This window comes from Tamandua tetradactyla, chromosome 1 (assembly GCF_023851605.1).
Source record: "Tamandua tetradactyla isolate mTamTet1 chromosome 1, mTamTet1.pri, whole genome shotgun sequence".
In the NCBI taxonomy this organism is placed as follows: Eukaryota; Metazoa; Chordata; class Mammalia; order Pilosa; family Myrmecophagidae; genus Tamandua; species Tamandua tetradactyla.
The window spans coordinates 34,108,508-34,132,282 of NC_135327.1; the positions used below are offsets into that span (position 1 = coordinate 34,108,508).

Below are 23,775 nucleotides of genomic sequence, written 5' to 3' on the forward strand. Positions count from 1 at the left end.
CCATTTTCTCCTCTGTAAAACGGCACCAGTTGTGCGTTCCCTTGATCCTTTAGTAGGGTTATAACTTAGGGGTTTAATAAGATAACAAATGAGAAAGTGTTTTGAAATTGACTGCAAGAAAGAAAGCATTTCAGAGGTTAATGATGTTAAAGACTGCTATTTCTTGAGTTAATTACAGTGTGCTAGATGTTTCTATGTTAGATATTTTACAAAATATGTATTCACCATGTCCACATGTTTACACACATTATCTCTTGTGCTGAATGAAGCACATGAGGGCAGGTATTGTTATGATTTTACAGAGGAGGTATCTGTGACTCAGAGAGTTGAAATGCTTCTCCTGGGGTCACACAGTAGGGAGTGGAGAGGCAGGACATGAAGCTCTGGCTTTCTGATCCCCAAGACCAACAGCAGTTTCCCATGCATTGTCCTGTGGCCTCTAAGTGTTCTACATTATCTTGCACCAGTGGTAACTGACTTTGACACATTGGGTTATTGGAGGATTATTTAAAGAAAGACCTACACTGGGGTCCTACCCTCAGAATCTCTAAGTAGTAGTTCTCAAATGGGAACGATTTTGACCTCCCCTCCCCTACAGGGAACATGCAGCAGCGTCTGGAGACATTTTTGGTTGTCACAGCCTGGGTGGGGGTGCTTCTGGCATCTCGTGGGTAGAGGTCAGTGATGCTCCTAAACATTCCACAATGCACAGGATGGGCCTCAGAACAAAGGACTGCTGGCTGTACACACCAGCAGTGCCAAGGTTGACAGACCTTACTCTAGAATTAGGGCCTGGGTGTTGGTATGTTTTAAACTCCCAGCTGATTCCAGTATGCTTCCAGGGCTGGGAGCGGCTGCAGGAAGCAGTGCTTCTCAAACGTAATAGTGCATGAGAGTCACCTGGGGATCGTGTGACACTGCAGATGCAGATTCAGCAAGGCTGGGGTGGGGCCTGAGATTCTGTACTTCCCAAATCCCCAGCAAATGCTGATGCTCCTGGTCCATAAACCACACTCGGAGTAGCAAGACTGGAGGGTGGATAAAAAAACATGTGGGAAGCTGGGCTGTTTTCCTGATGCTCTCTTTTCTATTTCTTTCTCCTCTCTCTTTTCTGTTTCTTTAAGATGGCTTTCCTGCAGGTAAGGAGAGGGGTGGAAAATGCAGACTTGGCAAAGGGAGAATCAGTCGGTTGCTTGACATGGTGAGGCTTCAGAAGAAGCCGGGGAACCGTTTCAGGAAATAGGCAAATTGTGTTCGCAGAACGCACAGTGAGTCAGAGCAGCAGCCAGCCGGCCTCCCGCCCAGTACTGGAAGCTCCGGCGGCCACGTCCAGTCCCCAGCCTGGCTTGCTCTGAGCTCTTGGCTGGCTTGTCCAGTAGTGATGACTCAGGCTTTCCACCTGTAAAATGGGAGGGACGGCTTTGGCTGCCTCCCCTATGGGGCCCCCAGCTGTCCCCCAATCTCAACAAAGGTAGACTTTAAAAGTGGGAGACCTGCTTTTCCCAGTGAGGTGGGTGCTGTTTTCACTGCTAATAAATCTCCATCTGTGGCAGCTCAATTAGAAAGTCATCACAAAACTGATACTGAAAGAAAAGGATTCATAACCCAGTCCATGTGGGAGAAATTAGCAGCTTCTGAGGAGAGACCTTTTTAACTGGCAGCCCCTTGGAACAGCAGCTGGCAGTCTGGTCTCTGGATATAGTGGGATTGTCCTGAGTGGCTCAGTTGCTCTTTCAAGGTGAAGTGTCTGGAAGCATCTGGCCAGTCATAGTAGAATCCTTAAATGTTGCCAAGTGCATTGCTGTTCCAGAAAGAACCCGTTTCCATGTGGCCCCAGCAGCTTAGAGCAGATGGATGGGGGCCTTGGCTGCCCAGAGCCCAGGCAGGCCGGGAGGGAAGGGTTACATTTGGGCCTAGGACCTCACGTGGCTGCTACTCTAGCTCCCAGACGGGAGGTCCGCAGGCCCCTGGTAAGGGAAGGGCTGGCCCGGCGCCCAGTTCTTTGGGCTCTGGGAGGAACGCCAGGAGCTGACTGACTCAGCTGAGGAGGACGGCCCAGCCCCTCCAGCCCGTGCTGCGAAGGCCAGGCCCGAAGGGATGGGTCCTTCCGGGGGCTGTTTCCCACCCTGCCTGGAGAAGGGAAGGCCGTGGGAGAGGGTCTTGGTTCTTTCCTGCAGCCTGCCTCCCGGAAGAATTGGAGGCTGGCTGAAGTGGCTGAGAGATTGGGCTCGGAAGCTGGACAAACCTGCTTTTTTTTTTTTCTTTTTAAACTTTTTTTATTGTATAGTATAACATATATACAAGGCAGAGAAATAAAAAAGCAGTAGTTTTCAGACCATTCTTCAACAAGTAGTTACAGGACAGATCCCAGAGTTTGTCATGGTCTACCATATGATGCTCTCATATTTTTTCCTTTTAGTTGTTCCAGAATATAGAAGGCTAGAGGGCTTAAATATTTTTTTATCACAATCGACTTTTTTTCCTTCCTTTTTTGTGAAAGATAACATGTATACAAGAAAGCTATAAATTTCAAAGTACAGCACCACAATTAGTTGTAGAACATATTTCAGAGTTTGACATAAGTTACAGTTTCACAGTTTTAGGTTTTTACTTGTAGCTGCTCTAAAATACTGGAGACTAAAAGATATATCAATTTAATGATTCAGCATTCATATTCATTTGTCAAGTCCTATCTTCTATGTGTATAGCTCCACCATTACCTTTGATCTTTCCATCCCTCTCTTTAGGGGTGTTTGGGCTATGGCTATTCTAAATTTTTCATATTGGAAATGTCTGTCACTAATATAGGAGATGGAACTATCTGATGTTCTGGAGAGGCTGGGCTAGGTTTCAGGATTTATCTGGACCAGGGATCCATCTGGAAGTTGTAGGTTTCTGGACAGTTACTGTAGTGCCTGGAACTCTTGTGGAATCTTCTATGTTACCCTAGGTGACAAACCTACTTTTGAGGGTTCAAATCTAAGCCTTGCCAACTTTGGCTGAGGGTGACCTGACTTCCCTTAGCCTCTGCTTTCTCCCCCGTCCCAGGAAAATAATTTCAATACTTCCTTCCTCAGAGGTTACTGTGATTATTCAAGCGTATCATTCAGGTTAAAGCCCCAGCACAGGCCTGCCCATTCCTCCATCACTCATTCATTGTACCTATATATATAGACATACTGATAGATTGAGAGATGTAGCAGCATATATTGAGATATTCCCACATCTACCTACCTTCCTATCTTTCTCAAGCACTTCCTACTCAGCCCTCGTCACTGTTCCCAGCACCGGGCTTTCAGAAGTTCACAGAGCAAAGTGTCTCCCTCCTGGGGGAGAGATGTAAGTTAAATAAACCGATAAAAGCTATATTGAATATACTGGAAGGTAAAAAAAAAAGCTGTATGGAGAAAAGCAGAGCAGGGGAAAACAGGAGAAAGAGTGACAGGGGTGGGTCCTGCTGTTTTAACAGGGTCTGGGGCTCAGGAAAGGCCTTCCTGAGGAGGTGCTGCCTGAGTAGAGACCTGAAAGCGTCAAGGGAGGGAGCCATATGTCTCAAGGGTAGAATCTTCCAGGCAGAAGGAAGGGAAAGCATCAACGCTCTGAGGAAGGAGGGTGCTGGCTGTGTGTGGGAAGCAGCAAGGGGCAAGGAGGCATTTCAGGAAATGCAGGCAGAGAGGCGGTGGGGGTAAATCATGACATCTGGAAGAACATGTTAAAGGCTGTGAATGAATTCTGAAGCGAATGTGCCTAAAACCCGCAGAAACTAGCTCCTGAATTTTACCCTTTGATTCCATCAAATTTTTGCTGATCTCAAATGCTAAAAGAGAAAGTAGGTTTGGGCCAAGGAAACTTTATGAAAAGACGGTCTGTCTATCCCTTTATATATAAACAAAAATATGTGAATTTAGAATATATGTGTGTGTGTATATATATATATATATCTCAAATTCTCATTCAACTTTTCCTCCCTTAAAGAAGCAGAGGCATCTGACTCTTGATTCATGAAAACAAAACATGTTGTTAGAAGAAAATTAGCTTAAATAACTGAGGGTGCTTTTTTTTAAGAACATAACATTTGTAGAGTCACTGGTTGCCAGGGGTGATGGCTCCAGGCTCCCAAGCACAACAGGGTGACACAGGGGTAGGCAGAGCATGTGGTGAGTTGGGTTGGGATAGCTTGTCACCGTGAAATCAGATTGCCTCTTCCTGAGTGACCTGGTGTCTCCCCTCCTCACAGTGACTTCGTTTTTCTTCCCCTCAGCCCAGCGGTCTGCCCATGAGCTGCCCATGGTGGAAAGGCAAGACATCGACAGCTGCCTAGTCTACGGGGGCCAGCAAATGATCCTTACGGGGCAGAACTTCACAGCCGAGTCCAAAGTCGTGTTCACCGAGAAGACCACAGGTCAGGCAGCCTTTGAGCTCTTTCTTTGTCCTCTGAAGCCACAAAAAGAGACTGTCTTTCTTTTCTAAACAGCACTCATTTGGGGGGAGATCATCTTGTGTTGAGTTCTTTGCCCTGTTCCTTTTACTCACTGTGAGGGGTTTTCCACACCTTCAGTGATTACAATAGCAACATAGCCCACCACGGAAAGGTATTTTAACTGACTTTGGGTTGTTTTTTTTTTTACTTTTAAGGTTGCTCCCCACACCCATTTTTTTTCCACACAGAAAAACAAAATTTTAAACTTTTAACTGTTATCAAAAAGGAAGGCCAAACAGCACAGAGGTTAGGTGTGCTTTAGCCCCAGAGACCCTAGATTTAAATCTTGGCTCTGTTACTTGCTTGCTCTGTGACCTTAGGCATGTTACCTAACCCTTCTGTTCCTCTGTATCCTCATGTTTAGAACATCAATAACAAATGTCCTTACTCCTTTGTGTTGTCATAAAAGTTAAATGAGTTAGTACCTGTTGAATAATTATAACAGCACCTGATATATCATAAGCATTCAATAACCATTGGCCACTTACATTGTTATTTAAAAAGATGCTGTAATTAATCTTCTTATCCTTTTAGGATTAATTTTCTTATACACAAATCTCTATGTGTATTTTTTTTTTAATTTATTTATGGGAGATTGGTAGCAGTGAAATTTGGGGTGATTATTTTTAAGGCTTTATGTATATGTTGCTAAATTACCTTCTAGAAATCTACAAATTGAAACTCATCAGTGTCCAGTCAGTTAAGGTTTCATCCCATCCTGGAAAAGCTACTATTTTTTAAATAAATAAAAAAAATCCTTGCTGAATTGGTACTTCTTTTTACTTTGAATATACTTGCTATGAGATGTTTTAATGTTTTTGTTTATGGGCGATTTGTATTTTTTCTTTTATGTACTGTCTGCTAACATCCTTTGCTAGTGTGGACATCGTAACAAGATAATTATCAGAAGTAAGGAAAAATCAGATTCTGCAATTATTTGCTATTTATGGACCAAGGCTTTCTGTTTTTCTGACAGACGTGATTTAAGTAGGTTGATTCATAGGAGTGATAATGTTGACTTGATTGTTTATTTATTGTCTTGAGGACGATCCAGAGAACCTAACGCGCAGGTTGTCCACTTGTAGGGGTTGTATACTGCACGCGGCTACCACGTCGAAGGGTGCCGTTCAAGTCCGACACGCCAATGATTTGTGTATGTGCTGATATAACGTCTGATAGGTGGAAGCAGAGGGTCTTGGGGAAGGGCTGTTGCTTCCCAATTCACACAACGGCTCCTTGGGCTGGAATGACCTGTAGCCAGGGCTTGAGAACTGATTTCTCAGATGTCAAAAGCATGATAGGAGGCAGAACTTAAAGAGCTTGAGATGTTAAGTCAAGTTGTAGCAGTGGGGAATGGAGATGCACGGGTGGATTTGAGAGTGATTTAGAAGGTAGAAGTGGTTGACCACTGAGGGTTTGGGTGCTGCAGTATAGGGAGGGGCGAGGAAAGTAGACTTGGGGGCCAGCCAGCTGGGGTTCCCATCCTGGCTTGCCACTCGTCTGCGGCATCACTTAGGAAAAATCTCCTTCATCTGCTTCATGTGAAAAACATGTCAGTGACAGTGCCTGCCTCATGAACTGAGGTTTGAATGAGTTAAGGCAAGTAATAATTTAGCATGGGAAGGACAGTGGGCAGCTACTGCAGTTATTACTCAGGAGGAGTTGAAGTGTTGTTGGTTATTTTGTTTAGGTGGTGTGCTGGCTGGCTGGCTGATATCCAGTACCCTGGAGAAATGGTTTTGGTGGGGATGAGGGTGGGCAGGGATGGTGGGCTCCATTTTAGGGATGGAAGTATTGAGTCTGACATGTCCATGGGCATTTGTGATGGGCCCTGACCGTACCTCTGTGAATAGAAGAGATTCCGAGGAGGCAATGGGCCACACAATCTAGAACTGGCAGTCTGATCCTGGCTGGGAGTGTTAACTTGGGTGCTATCAGTGATGAGGTCCCAGCTGAAGGCCCAGGAAGGGCCTGTGACCCCACCCCACCCAGGATGGCCTGACACACGAAAAGTGGGGGGGCAGTGTATTTGGACTGCAAGGAACATCCATCCTGTAGAGGCAGGAAAAGGAGGGTAATACTGAGAAGGAGTCAGCGGAGAGGAAGGAAGAGAGCCCTGGGAAGCCTGTGAAGGGTCTGCAGGGAGCAGTCAGCAGAGGCAGATGCTTCAGAGGTCTGACTGGGAGTCCAGTGCATATGTTTGGGTCTTGGGTGATTTTTATGGCCCCAGCCCCCCGGTGGCTGTAGATTGAGAGTAATGTTGACTGAAGAATTGGGGGTGGTGAATGTCAAGTCCACAATTCCAGCAAGAATAATCTATCACAGTAGGGTTCTCGATGTTGCCACTATTGACCTTTGGGGCTGGATTATTCTTTATCATGGGGAGTGTTGTCCTGAACATCGGAAGATCTTTAGCAAGCCTCTACCCACTAGACACCAATAGCACTGCCATGGGGCAACAAAAATGACAACAAAAAATGTCTCTAGACATTGCCAAATGTCCCCTGAGGGACAAAATTACCCTTGGTTGCAAGCCACTGGTCTGCAGTATAGTTTGTTGGGGGAAACAAGGATAGGACAGAAGAATAAGAGTATAAAGAAAAAGCAGGATCAGGGTCATCTTAAAACTTTTCATGTGCTCTTCACTGGGCTTCGCACATCATCATCAATTCAAGTACAGCTTCTTCACATCTAGCTCTGGCTGGTCCTACAGAGCTGTGGGACTTGGTCTCTCCTTGCTCTGCCTGAAAGGGCTGCCCCTGTAACCACAGGACTTTGCCATTGAGTAGTCTCTCTGTTTATACTGAAATCTTTTTACTCATATACTTTTAAAACAGCATCTGATCATGAATATTTATCCAGGCTTTAACATTCTTTGAGATCCTGATTTTAGACGGTTATTGTATTGTATTTCATTTAACCATTTCCCTTTTGTTGGACTTTTAGGTCACTCCCAGCTTTGTACCATATCATAAATAACCTCACTGTTGATCATTTTGTGCCTTATTTTTGGTCATCCAAGTTAAGAAAGCTATGCTCTCGAGCCTGACTGCTTATGTTTGAAACTTGACTCTGCTACTTTCTAGCCGGGTGACCTTGGGCAAGTTACTTAACCTCTCTTGCAACAGTTTCCTCATCTATAAAATTACGATGATGATTATACCTCCCTAATAGGGTCATCATGAGATTAAGAGTTCATACTTAATACTTGACACATAGTAAATCCTCAATAAATATTAGCTAATACTCTTTGTTATTATTTCCTGGGGGTGAGGTTTAGGTGAGGTATAATGGATTTAAAGGACATGCACATTTAAAAAAATCTTGATACATTTGGGAAGTGACTTATTTTTAAAGTGGAAAACAGTGTGAAACACTCTCTCCAGTTAGCATTTGATGGGCTTTTAGGTGAGAGAGTAAAGAGCTATGGCTGGAGTAGACATCAACTAACCCTAGGATATATGTTTGGAGGAGCAGGCAGAGGCCTGAGCAGTGAGGTCTCCTGGTGCTGGGTAGAAATATGACCTTGGGTTGGCCTGTAGATGGGTAAGGTAGTAGAGAGTCATTGTGGGTTCTTGAGCAGTGTCATGAAGTGTCATGAAACGTAAATAATCATGAAATGTGAATGCTTTGATGCATCTCCACTACCATGAAACCAGCCTGCTGGCCTTCTGCTAGCTTACAGAAGATGTGTATGGCTTCAAAGTGCCTTATTGGCAGAGGGGAAAATGCTAATATGATAGTCACCATTATCACTGACCTTCCCAGCACTGTCTCTAAAGACCTTACTTTCTACCTGTGAAGATTTCCCATGCATGCTAGTAGGCCTCTCAGCACCTCTAAGCTAACGCGAGTTTAAAAGAAGTGTTTGTCCTGTGGTGGGAGAGGTTTTGCTTTAGTGGCCAAGCTGGCTCCACCTGCCTCTGGGAGAGGGAAGCTCTTCACGGGAGTAGGTGTGGCCCTGCTGAAAGAGGGCTGGGCCCGCCCCCTGGATGCGCAGACTTAATCTCACCCTACATTTATTAAGCAAACAACCAGGCTGGCAAGCATCTCCTGTGTTTGAAAGGCCAATATTGATGGGTGCTTCAGACCATGGGGCCCAAGTTTAAACATCTTGTTACTCATGTCCAGGGTGCCAGAGTCTCCGGAGGGGACTGGTAGAACTATGTGGGGAGGGGCTCATGGAGTTAGGAGCCAGCCAGCAGCCATCCGTCCTGGGAGCTCACTCACCTTTGAAGCTGTCCAAGGGCATCAGTTCAGTATTTGTTGAATGAGTGAGCAAACGAATGAACAGTATTTTCTCTCTAGCTTCTCTTCTCTTGGTTTCAGAAGGGATTTTGCGGTTTACTTCACCAAGGAAGAAAACAAAGCCTATTTCAACTTTGGAATGTTGAGTGTAAATGAGAGTAATGCTAACAGCTTCCTATTGTAGCGTACTGCCTGTGGACAGGCCTTTTGCCTGCCACTTTCTGCATGTTGTCTCATCTAACTGTCCTGGCATCCAAAGAAGGCAGATAGTCAAGCTTGGAGAAGTCAGGGGACCTGCCCACAGATACTGTCCAGTTTTGTTCTGTTGCCCAACCTCCCTCAGTTTCCCTCTCTGTAAAGTGAGATAATTACGATCCCTTCCTTCCTAGAGTTAAGTGTGAACATGAGTGGAGTATATGCATGAGTAAGTGCTTAGTGAATGTCATTTTCCTTTTCCATGACACCCAGCATAATCGCTTCAAGTCCACAGTCATTATTTACTCGATGTACACTGCCCTGGCTGTGGGGCTGGCCTGGGCGGCTATACACTGCAAGGGTTCCAAGCACAGGCTCTGAGCTCAGACGGCCTGGGGTCAAACCTATGCTTTGCCACCTAGTAGCTGTGTCATCCTGGGCAAGTTGCTTCCCTCTCTGAGCCAACGTTTCTTCTTTTGTAAAGTACAGATTATGGTGGCATCTACTTTTCCTGGGAAGTGGGAAGATTAAATAAAGCCATATGGATTAGACTTTTAGCACAGATGGATTAGGCCTTGGCACATCATAAATGCTCATTAAATGTTAGCTTCACTTATCATCATGATTACATCTGTGTCCTTTCAAAGATGGGGAAGATTTTATCTCATGGAACCAAGAGACATTAAAAACAAGAATAGATAATAATAATAATAAACTGTGTACCAGGCCTTGTTCTAAGTACTTTGTATGTATTAATTAATTTGATTCATCATGACAGCCCTGTAAGGCAGACTACTAACTAATCTCCCAATTTTACTGATGAGAAACTGCACAGAGGGGCTAAGTAACTTAGTGAAGATGACACAACTGGTAAATGGCAGTGCTGGGAATTAACCCAACGCAGCCTGGCTCCAGAGTCCAGCTTAGAACTAGATTCATATGCTTTCATATGAATAATCCTTCAGCTGTTCCAAGCCACTGACTTGAACCATTTTGTGGCAAACTAGTGGTTCAGTGGGGTCGAGAGGGTCCACTTCGAACCCTTTAATATTAACTAAAGAATCCCAGGCAAATGTGGTGCCTGGGTGGATGACAACAGCCAAGTAGGGGATTCTAAACTGTCCCCAAGCCCTAGAGAAGAGGTGGGCTTCCTGGGGTCAGATGTCTGGCTCTTAGCAACTCTGCCAGAGAGAGGACTTGCCTTGCCTCTGCTCTTTTGACCCCATGAATTTGTCTCCTAGCCCGAGGCTGCCTTCTGCAGGGGGAATCCCTGTTGCTCAACTTCTTTTTTCCAAAACGCATCCCCGTTCCCATCTCCATGGACACTTTGGCTGGCTGTGGTCCTGCAGGGTGGGGTGGAGTGGAACAGTTAAGTTTTCCAAGGAAGGGGAATCCCAGCTGGTTCTCACATTAAGGAAAGGTAACAGCCTCCTGGGCTAATCTTAGCCCCTGCATTTGGTCATCAGCACCATCAGCTCCAATGTTCTTTTTATAGCTGTCGACTAAAATGGAATTGGCAGTTTCCACTCCAGTAGGATGACAAATTAGAGAAGGGTGGAAAAACAGTAGGAGAGGGCGCAGCATGGTGTTCCTTGAGTTAGAAATACTTGGTGTTTTGGAAAATAGTATCTTATTTATAGCAGTAGTAATAATATTATTATGATTTTTTTATTACTATTTTAAATTATTTTCATGGCTTTCAAGGGCCTGTATGATCTGGCCCCTGCTCAGTTGTGTGATCTCAGCCCTTTCAACTCTCCCCCTTGCTCACTTGGCTGTAGATACATGTGTCTTCTCTCTGTCCTCAAACACCCCACACTCATTTCTGTCTCCACACCTTTGCTTTTGCTGCCCCTTCTTGGCGTGTCCTTCCATCATTTCTTTCCAAGTCTGCCTGACTTCTTTTCATCCTGTAAATCTCAGCTCACAGATCAATTCCTGAACAAGACCCCCTTAGCCATCTGCTTTGAAATTGTTCATTCTCTCCCCCAACACTGTCACTTTCTGTCCCTTCACCCTATTCTGTTTACTTTGTAGCACTTAGCACCACTGAAATTATCTTGTCTATTGGTTTACTCACATAATCACCTGGTCTCCCACACTAGATTCTTAGTTCCTTTAGAGCAGGGACTTGGCGTTTAAAGCATCTAGGACATTCCCTGGCACATAGTAGGTGCTTAGTACATATTGTTGAGTGAACATATCATGTCCTTTAATTGTCACACCAGCCCTGAGAGGCAGGTGGCATTATCCCATTGTATAGATGAGGCAACTGAGGCTCAGAGAGGTCAAGTCATGGGTCCTAGGTAGCTGCCAGCTAACAACAGAGCTAGAATTCCAAGGCAGCATGTACCTTCAACTCCTGAGTGATCACTCTAGTAATAGCAAAGAGGACAAACAGAAACCAAACAGAACAAGTAGGATCTTTCCTATTTATCATTTGCAGTGATTGCTGAAAAGCCTTTATATGTTCTCTGAAATTTAAAAAATGCGTAACTTTCCAGGCAGAGTTCACACTGGGAAGTCCAGGCTGTTCTGAACTTCAGCTGGGAACCCTGGCCTCTGGCCACCCAGGCCTTGGGCAGAGTTGGGGGTCCCAGCAAAACACTGCAAAACAGGAAAAAATCTACGGACACAAAAATAAAAGTGAGGTGGCAGCGGAAACGGAGTTGCCATGGCTTTGAGAGACTCGCTACAACTGGGCGGGATCCAATGTTTTGGAAGGTTCCTCCACATGACACAGGGTTTTGGAATTTTTCAGCTGGTAAATCCTTCTTAATTCAGGCCCCTGTCCCCAGCCAAGTAACTCCTTGGCTCTCTGTGTCCTGCGGGGGCGTAGGCTGGAAACCAGCCTGCTTCAGATTACTCAGCTTTGAAACTTAAATTGTTTGAAGAGAATTTTTGTTTTGTTTTGTTGGACGTTCTTCTTGGAACAGCCCGATGGCAGAGGCTCCCATCACCTGTCGAGAGAGCAAATTGATTTTTTAGAAACGTGGTGTGGGTGGTGGAATTCCCTCTTTCCCACTGAGTCATCATGTCCTGATATGAGTCATTTTATTACTTGGAGGTTCCCAAAAGTTGTATTTGGAGCTTTGTTTAATAAATATAAATGCATGTGCTTAAAATATATATTTTTTGCTATATTAAGTATTTTTCCATGAATTTGTATCCTGGAAATATTGGAACCCTCTTGGAAAACACACCTCCTCTCACCTGTTTCTCTCCCTGGCTTGGTTTTACCCTGTGTGGATTGCTCTGAGACAGTAGAGTTGGTGCGTGAACCTCTAGACTGAGCTTCCCTTTGTGAAATGTCAGACTTGAGGCTGGGCTGGGGCATGACTAAGGCTCTACAGACCTTGGCCCTCAGTGACTCAAGTACCTGGGGTCAAAGGCCCTCTCGGCTGGAGCCCACTCCACTTCCATCTGACTAGCTATGACGTGAAGCTGCCCTCCACAGAGAGAGGCCAGATTGCAATGCCGAAGGCTCATTTTCAGAGAGCTAAATATTGGCTCAAACTTCCATCCCCTTGAGTTTAAGAACAGACTTTTGAGTGAAAGAGACCATATCAAAGTGAATTTTCTAATTAACTTGGGTTCAAGTATTTTCACCATTAGGTTGTTCTCATTGATATTTTAGTTTTCTTGTTCTCATTGATATTTTAGTTTTCTTGGTGACTCAAGCAAGTACTGTGCAATGGGTTGGCTTATGGGGTTTTGAGACTAGGACATGTCCAAATCAAAGTGTCATGAAGGCACTGCTTTCTCCCTAAAGACTGGTGTGGTCCTTGGTTCTGGGCTCCTCTGCCACATAGCAATGCATATGGTGGCCTCTCCCTTCTCTTTCAGATTCTGTTGCCCTTCAGCTTCTTGTTTCCCCTTGCTTTCTCTCTATTTGAATTTTATTTTTCTTGTAAAGGACTGTAATAGGATTAAGACCCATCCTGATTGAGTTGAGCCACACCTTAACTGAAGTAATCTCATCAAAAGGTCCTACTTACAGTGCTTTCACATCCATAGGCATGTGTTAAGTTTAAGAACATGTCTTTGGGAGTACATCGCTCCAAACCACCGTAGACGGCAAAAAGCTTTTAGTAATTCTCAGCAGGTCAGGTTTGTTGCATTGAGCAGATTTGGGTTGAAACCTGAATCTGCCTCCTGCTGGGATGCCTTGGGCCTCAGTTTCCCTATCTCTAAAATAGGATTGTGGTATTTTAGCAATGAAAGTAGATCAAGGAACTGAAAGCATCAGGCTCATAATAGGAACTCAGAAGATGTCAGTTGACTTTCTTCATGGCCTCTGGGAGCTCATTTTGTTTAATATGGAGACAGGGAAGCAGGCCCAAGTTGCTTTCTTCTCTGGGAGATAAGTCTTTCTTAGCACCAGTGAATTTCTCTCTTTATCTCACCCCTGAGCCATCAGACTCCTAGAATATCAGCCTGGCAGTGTTGGAGGGAGCTTGACCGATCCTGTCCTTCTCCATTTACAGATGGGGTAGCTGAGTCACACGGTGTGGTTTAAAGATTTCTTTGATGGTGACAGAGCTTGCCAGGAACTGGGCTGGGCCTGAAATGCCAATTTCTGGTTCCCAGAGCATCTGGCAGTAAGAAATGCATGTGGATTTTCTGTAGATGATAGCTTATCACTAAGAAAATAACCTGCTCTGGAGCGGGTCGAAGGATGAGTTGAAATCCCTGGCCTCTGTGCACAGTTGATCAAGCCATTCTCTTTTAGCTTCCCTCACTCACTCGATCTTGGGGCTTCCAAACGTAGTTGACAGATATTTATTGAGCACCCACTGTGGGCACCACAGTGCAGGCAGGGGCTGTGCGTGGCAGACGGGGTCCCTGATCTCAGTGGGACAGTTCCAAACATACAGATAAGGAGGGCATGTTCAGATGGTGAAAGTGCTATGAAGACCAAATCCACCTAATAAGAGAGTGTGATGGGGACTGAGTGAGCAGCTACTTCAGACAGAATTAGGATGGTAAAATATAGAATGTCCAGTTAAACTTGACTTTGCAATAAACAACATTGAAAAGTTTTATTAGTATAAGTATGTCCCATGCAATGGCAATGAGTTTGGGACATGTAGTAAAAAAAATTATTCGTTGTTTATTGGAAAGTCACATTTAGCTGGGTGTCCATCCTGTATTTTTATTTGCTAAACCTGGATACAGTAGTTAGGGAGGGCTTCTCTGAGGAGATGACTTTGAGTAGAGGTTAAAGGGGGGAAAGTAAGATTGTTGGAACAGTGTTGTAGGCAGAAGGAACTGCCCAGTGTGCCAAGGACCCAGCGTGGGGATGAGCTTGGGACATTTACAGAGACAAAAGTGGGCCTGGGAGGGGAGAGCAGCATGAGCAAGAGGCAGTGTGATACCAGACACGCCTGGAGAGATACTTGGGGAGGGGAGCCAGCTCATGCTGAGCCTTGTAGGCATGACAAGGAGTTTGGTTCTTAGTCTCAAGGCAATGATCAGTATTTGGAGACTTTTAAGCAGGGGAGAGACATGATCTGATTTACATTTATGAAGAATGGACTTGAGGGGCAGGGGTGAGTGGAAGTTGGGAGATGAGCTAGCAGCTGCAGCAGTTGTTCAGGTTGGGGGTAGGGTGGCTTGAATGGAGGAACTGATGGGGCTTGGAAGGGGAGAGGCGAGATCTTGGGACTTGACGCACCTTCTTCTCCAGACCTCAGTAAATATAATTTGGGCAACTTTACCATTCCTAACTGGTGAAATTCTCAGCTAAGGCAACATTCCTGTGCTACCCCCACCCCATACACACACTCCCAAGTCTGCTTGGCTCATTAAATCCAGGCTTCAAGGAAGTACACGTTTTTCTGCTGGTTAACAGTCATAAAGAACAGACCAAAGTGACTTCAACAATCTTTATTTAGCTAATTTTCAAAAGCAGACCCAGGGCTGTGAAATATCATGCACAGTTTCCTAACCCAAGCCGACACTTTGATTTCCTCCCTACTTGCCTTGCGCCCAGTGGCATGCTCACAGCCCAAGTGAGGACAGATTTGGTTTCCTCCTCCCAAAAGCTTGCTCATTTCTGCTGTGAGTGCTGACACAATCCCATCTCTCATCCGGTCATACTGCTAAGACTTGAAGCTCTGGCCCAAGGCAAACCCAATTCTGGCCTGGTTACTTTGTTCTGTCACAGAGTTCAAGACTTATCTGCAAAGAGACCATTACATGAACCAAAATCGAGAGGCCATCCACCCCCAAACATGCTGATAACTGATGCATCCCAGGAACTATCATATTAATTTAGCTACCTCTTATCCCCTCCCCCTCCAATTTTTTTTCTTGCAGAGTCTTTCTGAAGTCTCCTCTAGACTTAAAAGTATTTGCGCAAAGAACCTGGCTCCTTTCTCATGCCCTCTGAGTAAGATTTGGAAGGGACTTCTTTACTGGCTTCCTCCCCTATTAGTTTAGAAAGGGGGACATTTGCTCAAACATCTGCTCTAGAGACCAAGTCCTATATTTCATCTCAGCCCAGAGCAGTAAAAGAGCACTTGGTCTCCTCGGGCTGCCCAGAGCCCCAGGCTCGTAATATGTGTCGGGAAGAGGATAATGAAAGTCCAGTCCCTGGCACTGCCCTGGCCAAGCTGTTGTAGTCTGGTTGGGTTTGGTTTCTTGTCTGCACCCTGCTTCCAGGTTCCTTCCTCCTCAGTAGGTTTCCAGTTGTTCTTTGCTGGATCCTTTTGCTGGAAAGGCCAGTCACTGGTTAATATGTTCTCTTGGTGAAACCCCAAGATTTCTGCACTGGGAGGATGAGGGATGCAGGGATGGAAGAGGAGCCCAGAAAAATGGCCTTCCCTTAGAGACTAGCCTCCTAGAGTGAGAGTGTATCCCCCCTGTGTTGTAAAATTGAAAAGGGGATGTCAGCTTTCACTTTCTGTTGGTGACTTGTTTGTTCAGAACTGAATTCTGATCCTCCGTGGGGGAAATGGGCCAGAGCAGATCCCCAGATCTGCCCTTTGAGGCTTCTGATGCCTACAGGCTGCAAAAGAAAGATGGGTCCTTAACTTTGGTTTGTGGTCAGGATTTGATTTCTCATTCCTGTAAGGTCTCTTGCACTCTTTTTTAAAACATTGAGATTACCATGAAAGGACCCATTTTTGAAAGGAAAGAAAATCAGGCATGATGCCTTGAGTCTCACATAACAGACATCACCCCTCATTAAATTCCCTGCAGCCTGTGCCCACCGGTGAAAGTATTCATAGTTGCAGCCAGAGAATGTAGATTATTTTCTGATTAAAAATGCTTATTTTTCCCCCCAGTATTAACACATGGTAGAATATATGTAATGATAGAGAAGACACTGTATAAATAATCTGTTGCCATTAGCCATACGAATAACCCTCTCAGGTGTCTGCAAAGCATCTGTTGAGTGCTGATTATCTCTCGTAATACTCTGAAGAATCTTGCAATGTGTACATACTGTGCTTATACCTGAATTTTGGATAAGGAGACCAAAGCATAAACATAAAATATTATGTTCAAACTTACTCAGCTAATTGGTGGCCAAACAGCGATTTGGAGCCAGGTCTATCTGCTCTAGAGTTTGGGGTTTACGGGAATAAAATAACTGAGACTGGAGGTGACAGGGAGAGGTGAGGTCAGCTGCAGGCCAGGCCTAGAAGGCTCAGAGCTACAGCGAATGTGCTGTCGGAGTCCTGACAGGGCCCTGGAGTAGGCAGGCATTTCCTCCCAAACCCTGCAGGTTTCCTTCCCAGCCCCCTCCATGCTCTGGGAGCTGGGGCTGTGGGCAGGCTGCCCAGGCCACTGGACATGGCCACCTGGCTGATTTACTGCCCAGGGTACCACCCCATGGCTCTGTTTGCTCTGGCTGGGGCCCGAAGGAGATGGTGGCTAGAAGAAGAGAGGGAGTGCCTATGCAGGGGCCTGCTCTGTAGCCTTCCTGGGGAGGCCTGTAGGGTGATCCTCAGGAGCTCCTGGGCCCTGGCCGGGCAGAGGCTCCATGCACTTGGGCAGGCTGAGCAGTAGGCCCCAATTCTTCAAAAAAGAGAGTCAAGTCCTTTGTGTGAGGGGCTTAGGAGGGAGGAAAGCGAGTTGTTTCTCTGGGACAGACAAAGTAGGGGGTCCTTGGTTTGGATGGGGTGGTTGTTGGGTTCTACAGCAGAGTGGGGTGTTGATGGAGAGAAAAGAGGCCAGTGTTTTTTTCTGTCACTGATGTCTATACATGAGGAAAGTGTCAGGCAAATCCCAGTTGAGGGACATTCTGCAGAAACCTGAGCAGTACTCCTCAAAACATGGCAGGAGGAGGTCCCTGATGCTTTCTTTCAAGCCCACTGGGGCTGGGCTCAGAAAGCACATAAGAAGTGAGGAGAAATAGGTAACTGGGGAACACAAGTGCTGATTGAAGAGGCCATAGTGGGCCCAGAGTGATCAAATTGGTTGGATTTTTTTTTCAAGAGCAAAATATGGATCTGGGGGTGAAATCTCCTCGTTTTGAAATGTAGGCAACAGCTAATTCAAAATATTCTAAGCTATGAGATGGGCCATGAGACAAGTCAGGCCTCTAGGGGTCTCGACCTCTGCTTTCCTTGGAAGAAGTACTGTCCTTCACTGTTCTGCCCAGCAACGAATATAGCTTAGAAGGTGAATATAACTTACTGCGGTGATTCTTGTTTGGAAATTCCTCATTCTGATCAAGTTGACAAGTGTCAGTTGAGAGCCTCCTTGGGGCTGACCCCTGGGATATAGACATGAGAACAACTCTGAGGGTCTCCCAGGGGATGGGGAGGCAGACGCACATTTCTTCCATGAGAGGGGTGTGGGACTGGGTGTGCTCAGGACACTCTGGGAACTCAGAGGGGACAGAGCTTGGTCTAATACAAGAGCCTAGGCTTGGTTTCTTGGGGGGCCCCCTGGAATGCTTTGCTTTCAGTTGTTCATGAACTTGGAAAGGAGATGTCACAGGCTTCTAGAGCTACATAATGTCTGTGGGATAAGGAATGTAGGTGCTGGGCCGGTCCACGGGGCTTAGAGTCCAGCTTCTTCACTTCCTGGCTGAGTGACTTCACCTCTCTGGGCACAGTTGTCCTTACCTATAAAATGGGGGTGATGATCAGACCTCCCTTGTAGGGTTTTTGTATGGATCAGCCCTGTCCAAGCTTTTGAGGGGATAAAGCAGGTAGTGACCATTCATAAATGCTGAGTAGTAAGAGCAGCAACAGTAGAGGCTAGAGTTGAGGACAGGAGCATGCCATGTAGGGCCTTGGTGGCCACATCAGGAGCTTGGCTTGTGGGCACAGGGCAGCAGGGAGCTGGGAGGCGATCTTTATAAATCTAAGTGGTGACTGGGATTCTGGAAGGAATTCACCCATGCCTGACGTTTCTCCAGCCTCCCAGGAAGCTGGAAATCTTCTGCCTAATAACCTTGAACTCAAAGGCATCTCCTTCGTTAATGGATCATGCAGGTTGATGCTTAAGGATGGTGATTTAGTAACTGTCCTATGCCTGCCTTTAGACAACCCTCCTTTCCTCTTTGGGCTTTGGCTGGTTAAGCTCTAAGGGTTTACTCACATACCAGTGCATGAGAATTTTGCAGCTGTTGGTGGTAGAATTTTGCTCACCAAGTGGGCAGATCCACCAGAGAGAGGGAAAAGAGTGACATTTGGGGAGAAGGGCTCCTTCCCTTTTCCCTTGATTTCCCCATGCCAGGACAAAAGACCTAGTGAGAACTTCTCTCCTGGTGACACCTTCTCATCAGGCCACCATTTTGCACTCTGTGTGCTGCATCTTCTACTTACTGGCATGGGTCATGGAAGAGAAATGGAGGTAGGAGCTTCATGGACCACAAACAGTACTTCCTAATCACTTTCTGATCACTTTTCTAGGTACTTCTTCCTTTCCTTCTGATTATAACACCCAGAAGATGGTCTTTTCTTTTCCAAGCAAGGATGCTCATGCAGGATCATGAGCCAAAAGGAAAAGAAACATGGTGTGCTGTCGGGAGGTCAATAAATGAGTGGTCAATAATTTTGAAGAGTGGGTGTGTTTTACGAATGTTGGTCATTAGTTCCTGTAGTTGAAATACAACTACAAGAGGCAGAATTCAGTTCTGCCAGTGAGAGGCTAAGAAAGAGGGTAATGACCAAACAGCAACATGCCATTGTTCATTTCCTTGGTTAATTTCTTGCTTGAGCTTCTGGCTTAGAATTCACATTTCAGTTAGTGAACGAGAAAGCACTTTCTCATGGAGACCAAGCCTGGCTGGTACAGCCGTGCTCCCAGTTGTAGCCACCATCTGGAAAAGGGAAATATGTTGGTTGGCTCACCTTTGACTTATCTTGTCAAGGGAGTGAGGATTGTCTCTGACCAGTTCTGCCCAAGACTTTGTCTTGATGACTTAAAGACCCGATGCCCTTCCTTTGTGCTTTCTGCTTTCTTTGGAGTGGTGTCTGATATTAGCTCTGGCTTTCTCTTGGCCTCAAACAGCAGCCTTTGGAGTGGCCAACACTTTTATATGTTCAGTCATGAGATGTTTACTAGGCACATACAGTGTGATGGGGGATGGAGGGCAGTGATGAGATGGTTTGGTCTCTGTCCAAGTACAGTACTTCTCTGGAGATCTGACACTGCTGTAAGAGTCCGTGCCTCAGTCACCTTTTCCCTTTTCCTTTTGACTCAACCCTATGTATTCTTTAGTAATTTAGAGGAATTGCACTTACTAGAATCATATGGATTTTCAGACCTAATTGTTACAAAAATTCTACTGTGTTCATTGCTTTTTAATTGTGAAAGTCATCTAGATTGCATCAGCTTTAGCAGCAATCACAAGATTTTTTTGTTCATTATTATTTTGTAAATTATGTTCTATACCAGTAAGTTTAAATAATGCTTAAAAATCAGGTTTCTATGGGTGAACCTAAGAAGCAGACTTTGAGTTCAGATGTAACTTATCACAGAAGATGCTAGAAGGTATATTTAAAAGAAAAATAGGAGATAGGAAAGGATGGGAGATTCTTTGGACAAAAGATGGGACATGCTAGACACTGCAGTCCACCTTGGAGAGTTATTCTGCGCATTAAAGGCTCTGAGAAGTCCGGTACTAAGAAGCCCATTTGACTTTGACTCAGCATTTTCCCAATGCTTATTAGCTTGTAGAATTTTTTCCCCTTCTCATAAAACCACATAATATTCCTCGGATCCAGTGTTCCACAAAACACCCTGGAAACACTTGTGGAAATGATTTGTTTCAGCGGAAAGCTACTCATGGCCAATGTAGGTGGTCAGCAAAAGAAATCTATTACTTGCAAAAGTGGAGTTTTGTTTGGACCAAGTTATTGGCCCCAAATTTGAGAAATGTCACTCTGCTCCAGGGAAGGCGTTTATTGTTGAGTGAAACCTTCTTATCCATCACTGCAAGGACTTACGAGATCCGGACTCTTAGGGATGGAAAGGTGGAGGATGGGAGATGAAAGGGTGGGTGCTTGTATTCCCATCCTCTGCAGTGACTCACAAGCTAAGGCACCATTTAAGCCCCTGGGTTCCCTCTTGACTTAGAATATTTAATCCACTTGTGTTCTCAAACAGGGAAGAAAGTATCTGAGATGGTCAGTGGACCCATAATGAGGGCCTCAGTGACAGTCTTGACATATGCAGGACATTTTGGAAAAGTCTTTAGCTGAACAAAGCATGCAATACTGTATAATGTGAAATAATCTACTATATATATATATTTTAAGAAAGATGCATAGATATTCAGATATAGAGAAAAAAGATAATGGTTATCTTTAGATGGTGGGATTATGGACAATTTTTATTTTCTTACTTATACTGTTCTGTTGTTGCCCAGTTTTCTACTGCAAACACATATTGCCTTTGGAAAAAGAAATATATATTTGTATGTATGTATACACACACACAAAACACACACATATACCCCCTACTGAAATTATAATAAGATGTAAATCAAGAGAAATATAAGTTGGAGGAGGGGTTGTGTTAAATCTTTGGTTTCTAATAATGCCTTCAAAATCTGTCATTTCTTAATTTTTCCAGATGGGCAGCAGATTTGGGAGATGGAAGCCACCGTGGATAAAGACAAGAGTCAGCCTGTAAGCATCTAGACAAGATGACTTTCAAACTGCTGGGCATTGAAGAACACCCTTCCCTGTTTTTCCTCCATCTGTTCTCTCTCAGGCTCTCTTTTCTTCTCCTTTTTTTCCTTTCCTTCATCAAAGTCACAGACATGGTATTTGGGGTCTAATAAGCACTCAGTAAATATATATTGAATCAATGAATGAATGAAACATTTACTGAACAATAGGCTCTCTCATTTGTGACTGTGGCGTCTTAATATACTTTGATAGAGTAAGTAGCAGTTCTTTCCTTGCTGCAATTGAAAAGGTCAACTCTCTTTAAATAGAATTTCACCTGTAAACATTATGGACCATGTCAAGTCTCCTTCTTGATGGGCTGGTTGAACATGCTTCGGGTCTTGGGTAAGAATTTAAACCTCGGTGCACTGAAGTTAATGAGAACTCCTTTCTTCCAGAACATGCTATTTGTTGAGATCCCTGAGTATCGAAACAAACACATCCGTGCTTCCATGAAGGTGAACTTCTATGTCATCAATGGGAAGAGGAAACGAAGTCAGCCTCAGCACTTTACCTACCACCCAGGTAAGGAGTTCTCACTGAAGTCCCCTTTGGTGTTGCAAGGCAGCTCAGGCTTAGGAGTCAAGCTACCTGAGGTCTGGTCCCAGGTGGGTCTGCCCACCTTGGCTAGATGACTCAACCTCTCTGCCTCTCTGTTTTCTCATCTGTCAAATGGGGTTATTGAGGGTACCTTAGAAGGAAATAGTGAGCCAATGTCAAAAATACTAGTTATTATTATGAATATTTTCCTTTAGGAAAAGAATAGGAGTGAAGCAAATGGACACTGTTAACAGAAGTTTGCTAAGCTGATGGCTCTTGGCTCTGTCTTAAATTTGATCAAGTTGGGGTAGGAGGCAATTATGCCCCGAAACTGCAGAATCTTTAGTTGTCCACACAGCAGGTAGTTACCCTGTGAACAAATGGAGTTCCTCGGTGGATTACCAGCCTAGGAGGTCTCATTCCCACAAGGTACTACAGTCCCAAGAAGAGTGATGCATACCATTTATCACTTATTCATTTGTCTTGAAACATATCTGAGTGCTGGATATTGTTCTTGGCCTGGAGACATAGCAGTGAACAAAGCATATAGAAATCCTTGCCCATGTGAAGTGAATATTCTCCTGGAGGGGATTCAGATAAAAGATAAATTAATGGTCTTGATATGTCAGATGATGATTATGCCTGTCAGAGAGAGTGGGTGTAATTAAATTAGAATTCTCTGAGCTCTCCCTTTGGGAAAATAGGCTACAGAGTTCCCAGTGCTGAGCCAGACCTACCAGCTACCTTTCCAGGAGTGGAAACCTATAATTCGAGACTATCATCCAGGGTGTAATTTCTGTCCTGAGACAATTTCACACAGGAGCCTCTGGGATTCCAGAAGCATTAAAGCAAAGAGACATTTCTGTGCTGCTCCACCTCCTTGGACTTGGCCGTGATTAAGAGCTCTGAGGATGTTCGTGGGTTAGCGTTGGCTCCTGCTCCACCCTGTCCTAGGACTGACGCGACACGCCCGCCAGGGGCAGTGGGCAGGTTGCCAAGGCATGATGGGATCCAACACTGTGGGAGAAAATAGTTGAGAGGGCTCTAGACCACAGGCTCGACGGTCATTTTTAATGTAGAGTTTTTCAATTACGTTTTATGGTTCTGTCTACTCTCATTTGTGGTCACGAGGCCTCCCTGGGCCCGGCCTTGGCAATTTTCTGTGGGAGAATGGTCTGAATGAGAACCCAGTCCACCAGTTGGGCAAGGGACGATGTGACGGTCTTTGAATGGCATCTGAAGAAACTGTTTCTATGGGTTGAAGTCAGATCAGTGTTTTAGCCATGCTGATGTCCTTGCCTCTCCAAACCTCCTGACTTAGTTGCAGTTCTATCACCAATTTGTTTACTCTGATGAAAAGAAAATTGATTTCTCAACTCCTGGGGCTGATAATCCCTTGTTTAGGATGATGAAGTACAAAGTCTGGTGATGGTTATGGGCAGGATGAGAGGAAACATGACGATAGCACTACAAGAAGTAATAATAATAATAATAATAGTGAAATAATTACAGTAATCACACAACAGCAAGTGTTGACCACTTACGGTATTCCTGTCACCGTGCTCAGCCCTTTGCACACACGTCTGATTTAATCCTTCCACTAGCCCCATAGAGTAGCTGTGATCTTTATCCCCAGGTAACAGATGAGAACCTGAGGGCCCAGCCAGCACGTCTTGTTCCCCCAAAGTACTGCACTAGCAAGGAGTGTGCCAGCCACCATTTGGTCCTTCTTCCCTCCCTCCAGAAAATATTTGAATGCCATTTAACCTCCAGGTGCTGTTCTGGGCCACAAGACCACAGCCTTGAAAAAAAAGACAAAAACCCCTGCCTTCAGGGAGCTGATAATCTAGTGGGAGTGGGTGTCAGATGATAAATACAAAGTTTATATAATATGTTTTATGATGATAATGAAGAACAGTAAGCAGGGAAAGTGGCCAGGAACTGCCAGGGAGGGGGTGGGTATTGATGAGGGAGAAGTATATTTTAAATTAAAAATTCTTCTCTGAGCTCTTGCCTTGGGGAAATAGACTGCAGATGTCCCAAGGCTGAGCCAGACCTACCGGCCACCTTTCCAGGATTGGGAACCTGTAATTCAAGATCATCACCCAGGGTATAATTGCCTTCCCAAGAAGCCTCTGCCCAAGGCTATAAGTGACAGAGCCCCACATTTGG

At 45.0% G+C, this 23,775-nt stretch overlaps 1 protein-coding gene across 7 annotated transcripts in view; it reads left to right on the forward strand.

Moving 5' to 3' along the window:
- Positions 1–23,775, forward strand: part of NFATC2 (nuclear factor of activated T cells 2) — a 163,631-nt gene that overhangs the window by 92,117 nt on the left and 47,739 nt on the right. For all 7 annotated transcript variants that reach the window (XM_077113995.1, XM_077114002.1, XM_077113974.1 and 4 more), the window contains exons 6-8: positions 4,262–4,402; positions 20,966–21,021; positions 21,462–21,588. In XM_077113995.1, coding sequence (XP_076970110.1) covers positions 4,262–4,402; positions 20,966–21,021; positions 21,462–21,588 — 324 coding nt within the window. The remainder of the gene's footprint in view (positions 1–4,261; positions 4,403–20,965; positions 21,022–21,461; positions 21,589–23,775) is intronic.